Raw genomic sequence first — 9,956 nt, 5'->3', positions numbered from 1 at the left:
AAACTGTAAAAGGAAAAAAAGGAAAAAACAAGTTAATTGAAGAATACCTGGAGTTGTGAAAATGTATTGTCATGTAGAGATTTGGACAAGGTGATGCAAACAGACACGAGTAGCGTGAAATAAAAACTTTTTTTTTTTAAAGTCAATAGAAACAAACTCAAGGAGACCATGGAGGAGAGCCGGACCCAACACAAAAACGATGCTCGACTGCAGGTGGAGTGAAAACTGATGACTACATGGTCTGGGGCTGATGAACAGAGTGGAGACACCTGGGCGCAGGTGAGAGTGGGCGGGGCAGGAGCTCACAAAAGAGCACACCCCAAAAAACAAACAACAAAAAGTTAAACACAAAAAGAACTTCCACAACAGAACCAAAAATCAATCCTGACATTTCTAACTTTAAAACTTCCGTGTGAGTTTTGCTTTTACTGAAAAGTGGCATCAACTCACGTTTCTGGAGAGTTCTGTGATTTGGATTCATGACTCAGTTGAACCTGCAAACTCTGACACAGAAGCTAAAATCTGTCTTGTGTTCCCTCACAGATGGAGCTTTTGTTCTTGTGTACTTCCTGTGTAAATGTCTGGGACCAGCTGATGGGCAGGGCCGTAAAGTGGGGGGGCCAACGGCCCCCTGGTTCCAGTAAAACTTCCCTGCCATAGAACTATAAAAAAGTTGATATATTTCAGATTCTTCACCTCGTTGCTGTTCAACCCAGAGTTGTAGATGAAAATCTTTAGTTGATCAATCAGAAAGTTGTAGCTGATCACTTTGATCGATTAGTAGAGAGTTGCAGCAGTCAATGACTCTCGGCTACCTGACCAAATTTTAGCTCACTATCTGTAAACTCTACCTTCCTTTTTTTTTAAGTTAGCTGTAGTGGTAATTTTGAAGCAGGTAAATTCATATCTTTCTAGGGGTTTGTGATATTTTGCTAACAAAGGCACAAAACATTGTTGCTCGTCTTTCTTGCCCTCTCTACGTCGATGCAGCCACTTGATGTTGTGACTCTGCAGAAATCTGTGCCGAAGACAAGTCGGCGGTGAAGCAACGAGCAGGTAGACAGGTGATTGATGACCGATCAGCTGCAGCTGTCTGCCTGACTGAGACTCGGTGGCAGCCGTCACTTTGATGAATTACTGCGCGGAGAGAAACCCACCGCTCTGTGATTACAGCCGGTAGATGCAGCTCTGCAGTTGTTTCCATGCTGATCCACCATCGGTGCCTCACACACCTGAAATCTGTTTATTATTCTGCTGCAGGAAGATCATCCCCACCTGTCCTGAAACACTTGATTTGTTCAGATTTAGCATGCTGGGTGACAGGCGTGTTGGTTTTCTTTGCTCCATCAGTAACAGGATCGCTGAATAATTGATGCTGATGAAGGCCACAGTCTCTCATACTGAGATTTTGTCATTTTATTCACTAAAATCATCTATGTTGTGAGCAGAAACAAGGAAATCCAGCCTCAGCTCCAGGGTTTAATGCAGGGGCGTGGCTAGCAGTATCTAGGACCGCCCACTTTTTGGGACTTCAAAAAAACGATCGAACTGTTTTTGGGCCAAAAGAAAGTTTAATTACACTTTTTCCATATAAAAACAGTTGATACAAGTTTATGTCTTTAAAACCTGAAATTAATTTTTTACATGTTCACAAAATGTCTAAAAAAATTATTTTGGCAAACATAATTTCAGTTTTTTATTAATGATTTAAGCTAAATCTTGAAGAAAATTAAGAAAACTTATAAATATATATATCACCATAAAACATAAGGCTGCCCAGGATGACTTCTAAAAAAGGCATTTTTCAATAACTTTGGACTCATGTCAAAGAAAAAAAAATAGTACATCAAGCAAAGAAAATCCTTTCGTTGTTTTTCTCACTATTTTCACTGAAATATTTACAAAAGGAAAACAGACTTTACGTCAGTAACATTGGTAAAAAAAATGATTGCAGCTAAATAAATTACTTTAACACACATAAAAAAACTCAGGATGTTTCAAACTTTAACAAAGGTAGCTAAATAGCAAACCAATTTTTTTGTTGCTAGCAAAACTTTATACAATTGGACAGAAAGTAACAGCTGGATGATTGTCTACAACTAACTGGTGCAAAACCCCATTCAAGATGGCCGCCACAGCCAGCTGATAATAGGAAACACAAAAATAACCACAACTCCACCAGTTTAACAAACCTATAGCTGATTGTGTGGGAGTAGCGGAGTCATTGACAGCGCACACTCTCGAGGGCGACATCTCCCCGTATAACGTTTCTAGGGTTTCACCAAAACAGCTAGAACTTTTTTTTTTTATCCCGAGGCGGCTAAATGTACACAAACGCCCAAATATAAACAAAACAACAACAAGCATGGTTAAAGCCCCAGGAGGTGGAGCCCCAGGAACAACTCCAAGCTGCTGTTACGCTTTAGCAGCCTGAAAGAAGAAAGGAGTCCGTCTGTTTTCCTGTCAGTATAAACTCAGACAGGATGTGGTCTAGTCTGGATTTGGTTTCCTTGGACCACCTGCTTCTCCCACGAGAAACACCAGTCCCTCTGCTGAACCAGTTATTTATTTTACAGACCACCAAATGAACAAATAAAGGAAAGTTAAAACAGTTTCAACAAAAGACTGATGAACGTTAGTTTAGCTTCCGTATCTCAGCTCGCCTCACTCAGCAAATCAAACACATATCCCAAATGTCTGAGCTCACAAATTCTACATATTTTCCATGAATAGAGCTGGGTTTAGGCTTCCTCTCCTTTCCCCTAAAACCCACAACAATCTCTTTCATCTTACAGACATCAAGATCGAGGAAACTTGTCACAACGGTCCACAAAAGCCGATCCGGTGCCAACATCTGACTCTGAAGAGTTACGAGTAATGTGTCCTTCTGTCAAAGACCTGCAGTCGTCTGTGCACAAAATATAAAAAAAACAAGGGGTGAAAGAACACAACCCTGGGGTACCCCGTATTTGTGACCAGAACGCCCAACATGTTTACATTTACTACAACCCTGTTTACTACAAGTTCAAAGATGTTTTTAGACTAAAATAATAAAAGTGAAAAGCGATGCGTGTTTTTTCAACGAGCGCTACGTCTTTATTGTCATGATGTTACAGATGAAAAAAAAAAAGCTTTCATTAATCATTCAGATGGAAACACAACAAAACAAACATTTGATTAAAGATTTACAATAGTTAACACCTACTTTTAGGGTTTATTTAAACCCATCTGTTCCAGATGTCCCAGATTAACGTCAACTGGGTTGTTTTTTTACAACATAATCTTGTTGATTCATTTGCAAATTCTAAAGAACAGCTGTACACAGTTTCGTTCCACCTCGTGTACCACACGTGATGCGAATGACGTTGCAGATACAAACCAGAATTAATTCCAGCTAAAACAATTCTTCCTGCAGAGTAAAAGTGTTTCGTGTCTTTTCGGCCGGATGTTTCAGGCCTTCGACGTCTCGCCCGTGTGGCTCTTCATGTGACACCTCAAGGACTCGCTGCACCTGTACTTTTTGTCACATGTTGCGCAGGTGTACGGCCGCTCACCTGTGTGTACCCTCAGGTGGCTCTTCAGACTGTAGAGGCGGATGTAGCTTTTCCCGCACGTGTCGCAGGTGTGAGGCTTCTCGTTGGTGTGCGTTCTCATATGCCGTTTGAAATGCGACGGGCTAAAAAACTTGTTCCCACACAGGTTACAGGTGTGCGGTCGCACACCGGTGTGGGCTTTGATGTGGCGCTGCAGCGTGTCTCTGCATTTGTAACGCTGACCGCATATTTTACAAGAAAGACGTTTCTCGTCTGAGTGGCTCAACAGATGTCTCCTAAAGCTCGACGGGTCGGAAACGGCTTTCCCGCAGATGTTACAGAGATACGGTTTCTCCCCGGTGTGCGTCCTCTTGTGGAGCAGAAGCTTATCGCTCTGTCCAAACGTTTTCCCGCACGTCTTGCAGGTGAACGGTTTCACGGTGGTGTGGGTTCTCATGTGCTTCAATAAGGCCGACTTACAGAGACATTTGCCACAAATTTTACAAGAGCTCTGCTCACTGTGGTTCTTCTTCTGGGTTTTCTTTTTGGAGGCTTTGGTATCAGGATCTACAGATGGTCCACCTGTGTCACTATTGTTGGAAACCAGTGTCTCTGTCCAGGTGTCCTCCTCCTTAAGCTGCTCTCCACCCTGAAGGGTGCAGAGCTCCTCCTCCACCTCCTCCTTAACCTTTGACAGCTGTGGGTTATGCTCATCCACACTGGACTTCCTCTCCTGGTCAGAAAGGTGCTCATCTTCTTCCTCGTCCTCCTCTTTAATGTTTCGTTCTGGGTTGTCACGAAGCAATAAACACACAAACAAAAGTTTAAGGAAATTATTCACAGGGTAAATTCTAATTTCATAGCTAAAAATTAATATTTTTAAATATATATTTGTTGTGATTTCACGCCTCTGGTGGCAAAATAGTGAAATTTTTTTTGCTTGTGTCTGTGCATTTGTTTGTCCATACCACTACTAACGTATCTCACAGAAGACTGGACAGATTTGAACAAAATTTTAAAATAAATGTTCATCTACAAATCATTGTTTGGAGTCTACCTAAATCAAAACAGCTGCCATGGCTAACTGACCTTAAAACTTTGATCAAAATGGCTACAACACTGTCACTTATCAACACAAGATGTGCAACAACAAAAACTTCTATGACTGTGTGATGCTCAGTAAGTGTTCAGGATGACTCTCAGCTACTACCACCCCTAATTTTTAATGCTTTATCAATTTAAAAAAAAAAAGAGTCGTAGCCCCTTTTGTGTTGACTAGAGTTGATTAGCTGTGGCAGCCATCTAGAAAAGAAGTGACTCCCACATTTAATAAGTTTTTGGTATAAGCCTCATCGTTGCTTGCGGAGTTCAGTGGTTCAAAAGAAATTCTGCTAACAGACAGGCTAATACATTTCTATGCTGATGACACAGTTGTTTATTGTCGAGCTAAAACAGTTGCTAAGGCTTTCCAGCTTTTGAAATCTGCATTCAACAACATCCAGACAGATTTGTTCCGCCTCAAACTTGTCCTAAATGCCGACAAAACCAAAGGGATGCTTTTTTAAAACAGGAAGTCGGTCCCAGCAGTTCTTCCTCTGATCTCATCCTCAAATGGTGTCCCCATTGAGTTTGTTGATTCCTATAAATATTTGGGTATCTTGGTCGACTCACATCTCTCCTTTAAGCTCCATGTGGAAAACTTGTTAAAGAAACTGACAGTTAAACTGGGTTTCTTTTTCAGAAACAGATCCTGTCTAACCCAGGGATGTGAAGAAATAAACTTTCTACACTTTGATCCTCAACAAAACGACTAAATACAACAGGATCGATTGTCGACTGGAAGAGACGTTCATTCTTGAGTTAAATATTTATCTAGACTGGTCCTGGGGGTTTTGATCTGCTCAGAGACGGGATTATAATGAAATTATGACCCAGTTCTGACTGATCAAAACCCCCAGGACCAGTCTAGATAAATATCTAACAGTTGTGACGTCATGACGTAGCTCAGCGCCGTAAACAACCTTTAAGTACTGCAGATACTTTATATGCATGTTCCTGAACGACACTCTCATCCAACCTGATTTATTTTTTTGGTAATTTACATAAATAAATTAGAGATTATATTTTTTAATGACTCTTTAGGAGTATTTATCGTTTTTCGTACCGACTTGGCGCAGCTTCTTCTCGCGCTCCATGACGACGTCCATCATTTTGTTCTGCAGACGGATCTGCTCTTCACACTGGACGATCCTGTTTTCACACTCAGCCGAGATGTCCTGCCCGGCTGCGGCCAGCCGCCGCCTGATAAACTCCCTATAGTTTTGGATGGAAGCCATTTTACTTTAAAAACTAGAAAACTGCACGCGCAAGCTTCCACTGAGCTAACGCTAGCAACAGATCTGCTATACACCGGAAGTTGTCTTCTGCTTTGTTGGTATGCGGAAGTGTAGACACGTGTAATGGCGCCCCCTGCAGGTGGAAAAAATACACGTCAATGTCAATGTGAATTTATTTATTTAACACGTCAAAACAACAAAAGCTGACCAGTCATTTACAGTTAAGACAGATAAAAGGAGTAAAAAAAAAATGCATCTAGTGCCACTCAAAAACATAAAAAAGTTACCAACAACAATAAAAATCAGCTCGTCAAACAGATTCTAACATACAGAAATTTAAGAATTTTACAAAGTATATTGCATTGTTCTCCAAGTTTATATATATATAAAACAATTTGTAGTCTTAATTTTGTTATTAGGATTAAAAAAAAGTTGTACATTATCTGGCCATGTCTACAATTCTCACTATTTTTAATATTTGTCATCGATGAGGCCGTGATGTTTTGGCCTTTGTCTGTTAGCAAAATACCCCAGGAACCACCGGAGAGATTATAATGAAAATTTCAGGAAATGATCATAGAACATAATCAACAACAGTAAACACAGAAGTGGCTACAACGAGGATAATTTGATCAATATTTGGCTAGATTTTGGGGTGGTAGTAGCTGGGAATCATCCCCAACACGTACTTTGAGCCCTCACAGATCATATTAAATATAAACTGTCATGAACGCAGTCTACAAGGAACGCTGGCTTTGTTTGTTTGTGTGCATCTAAACAACACAAAACAGTTGTTTATCTTGTATGCATGGCCAAAGTAACATTACATTTGATTCATTATTAGCTTTATTATCAATTTGAGGCTGTTTTGGCTGTGAACGCAGAGTGAAAAGCATCATTATAATTATTGTCCTGTACATCAGCAGAGCAGCATCAGGCTGATGTGTTTTATGGAGAGACTAAATAAAGTCTCGGGCGTCCATCAGGCAGTGGGTTGTGAAGTAAAGGAGACGGACGAGCAGGACCTCGGTGCTCCCAGTCCTGGACGTAATGAAGCTGTTTTACTGCCAGACACACACTCTTTCTCCTGCTTCCCTCCAACAAACAAACACAATAAAAGTGTTTGATAACAAAGAATAAAAAGGCAGGAAGGAAGCAACGATCCAAAACCATCATCTCATAAAAAAACATTGCATTTAATTTCCTGTTTGATGAAAACTGCTCATATTTAGAAGGAACACGAATTTGGTTCCGTTTGCTCAGAAAACGATATTTAAAACCAAATTACTTGGAGTTTCCGACCCACTAATTTAATTCCTGTTGGGCGGGGTACAAGACTTGGGGGTAAAACCTGATGAGAGCGGATCCAACAGGACCGGGGTCGTGGAGGAAACGAACTCGGACCTGGATTCATTTGAACAATAAAAAGAACGTGATGCTCTCCTGAGACAGTTTAAGGAAGAGGTAAAACAACAAAACACAAAAACTCATTTAAGGCAGACTACTTCTTGAAGAAATGCTTATCGCCCGCCACCTTCTGTGGCAGAGTTATAAACTAAAGTCAGCGCTCAGAGGACGTGTTGAGCATCACTCTCAGCTACTACCACACCAAAGTTTAGCTCAATGTCTACAAAACTGACGGCGTTTCACACACTTACTTTTGCAAAGTCGAAAAGCTGTGGCGGCCATCTTGAATTAATCAAAGTTAGTCAGTTGTAGTCGTATGTTCAGTGGTTAAAGTTTAGTTAAAATGCATCCAGTGGTTCATGAGATATTTTGCTAACAGACAAACTGGTTGGATTTAGCTATGCTGTGAAAGACTCTCAGCTACTACCACTTCAAATTTGAGCTCAATTTCTTTCAAACTGATTGACTTACAACCATTTTTATGTTTTCTAAGTTCCACTGGCTCTGGCAGCCATCTTGAATTGAATCAAGTCCAGAAGTTAATCAGTTGTAGTCGTATGTTCAGTGATTACTTCTTGAAAGTTTTGTTAATATGCATCCAGTGGTTCATGAGATATTTTGCTAACAGACAGACTGGATGGATTCAAAGAGCTAGAGCTATTGTTTTAAACAAGGATGTTGCTCCATGCATAGTGCTTATAGTATATGTTGTGAAAGACTCTCAGCTACTACCATTTTAAATTTGAGCTCAATATCTTTTAAACTGATTGACTTACGACCATTTTTGCGTTTTCTAAATTCCGTTGGCTGTGGCGATCATCTTGGATTGTGTTGTCTCCACAAGCTAATCATTTATAGATGTCAGTTCTTTGATTATCTTCTGAAAGTTTCATTAAAATCCGTCCTTTAGTTCTTTGGGTATTTTGCTAACAGACACACTCCACCACCATGATCACATACACTAACAGACACAGGCAACAAATACAACCGATACGGTAAAAAAAAAGTTTTTTATTAACAATCATATAATTGAGAATGCTATAAAACAGTGTTTTCAGCAGGTTTAAACATTCAGATTTGTTTTAAAAGATGAATCACGAAAACCTCTTCGCTAAAAATAAACATTTATTTTACTTCTCTGTAAACTGTTTATTTATAATCTCATAACTTTCACTGCAGATGGAAAGTAAAGAGTTTATGACTGACAGGAGATTATTAGTGTGTGTGTGCGTCTACTTTTGCTCTTCACTGTCCTTCAGCTGTGCCACAATTTAATTTACATACTCATAAATCATTCATGTCAGACACACACACACACGCACGCACGCACGCACGCACGCACGCACGCACACACACACACACACACACCTGGGTTCTTGTAAAAAACAAAGTGTGTGAATTGTTTCGGGCCGTAGGAGGGCTGGGATTGTCGGGTTGGTAAAACGTTAATTGTATCCGTCACTGATATGATGACCACCTGTGTAACCATAGCAACAAGCGTCCGTAGATGTTTGTAATCACATTGAAATAAAAGTGTTCCTGATTTGAGACGCGAGCTGGAAGAATGAGTCACAATGAGATGTTTTTAAAAAAATATTGAGTTATTATTTTCACGTTTTCCACTTAAAAAGTTTCAAAATGTTGAAGCTTCTGGTTCCCCCTTTGATGTGGTCCCCCCTCGACTACTAAAGGAGGTGTTTCCAACTCTAGGTCCGTCCATTCTTGATATAGTAAACAGTTTATCCACTGGCGTGGTGCCAAAATCCTTTAAACATGCTGCTGTCCAGCCTCTCCTGAAAAAAACAAACCTACACCCCTCAGTCGTGTTCAACTTCCGGCCTGTCTCCAAACTCCCATTTGTTTCTAAAGTACTGGAGAAAATAGTCGAGTCCCAGTTGAAGTGCTTCCTGGAGGATCACGCCATCTTAGAGCTATTCCAATCTGGCTTTAAACCTCTCCACAGCACTGAAACTGCCCTGCTGAAGGTCTTTAACGACATCTTCAGATCCACAGATAACGGTGATTCTGTGCTGCTGGTCCTGTTGGACCTCACAGCCGCCTTCGACACCATCGACCATGAGATCCTCATCGCTAGGTTGGAGCAGTGGGTGGGCGTCACAGGGTCAGCCCTCAACTGGTTCGGATCTTACCTCGCTGACAGATCCTTTGGTGTCTCCATCAAGGATTTTAGTTCTGCAGCGACAGAGCTTAAATGGGGGGTTCCGCAGGGGTCCATCCTGGGTCCCCTCCTATTCTCTCTATACCTGCTGCCGCTTGGTGCTATTTTCCGGTAACACAACATGCCCTTCCACTTCTACGCCGACGACTGTCAAATTTACTTCCCCCTAAGACACAATGGTGCATGCATGCAGCATTGGAGGCCCTTGCAGCAAAGCGCCGCTCCGGCCTTATGGCGACCGCGGCAGCTCCAGCTAGCCCACCCAGTCACCATTGCCAACGCTCTCGTGCCAAATCCCGCACGCATTCACCACGGGGCACATTTCCCAAATGTTCAACAAAGCCTTCCGTCCATGTCAGTACTTGTCTAGCTTCAGGTCTTACAAGTATAGGCGAAATCCGACCTTCCAGACCGGAGTTACTGTGACTTTCTGTTTTGTCACGAATGTTTCACGAGCACTTCCTTCATGCTTTTCAACATGTAATGTGTGGTAATGATCAG

General features: G+C 41.3%; 1 protein-coding gene across 1 annotated transcript; it reads right to left on the bottom strand.

Annotated features, from left to right (window-relative positions):
• Nucleotides 1-3,334: 3,334 nt before the first annotated feature.
• Nucleotides 3,335-5,954, bottom strand: LOC119428085 (zinc finger protein 709). Its single transcript, XM_037695728.1, has 2 exons — nt 5,698-5,954; nt 3,335-4,319 (listed from the first exon to the last, which is right to left on the bottom strand). The coding sequence occupies exons 1-2, from the start codon at nt 5,867-5,869 to the stop codon at nt 3,451-3,453; spliced, it is 1,041 nt and encodes a 346-aa protein (XP_037551656.1). The 5' UTR covers nt 5,870-5,954; the 3' UTR covers nt 3,335-3,450.
• Nucleotides 5,955-9,956: the final 4,002 nt, after the last annotated feature.

The sequence above is a fragment of the Nematolebias whitei genome, chromosome 22 (assembly GCF_014905685.2).
Source record: "Nematolebias whitei isolate Nwh7 chromosome 22, NemWhi1, whole genome shotgun sequence".
Lineage (NCBI taxonomy): Eukaryota > Metazoa > Chordata > Actinopteri > Cyprinodontiformes > Rivulidae > Nematolebias > Nematolebias whitei.
This window is presented reverse-complemented; position numbering and strand designations above follow the sequence as displayed.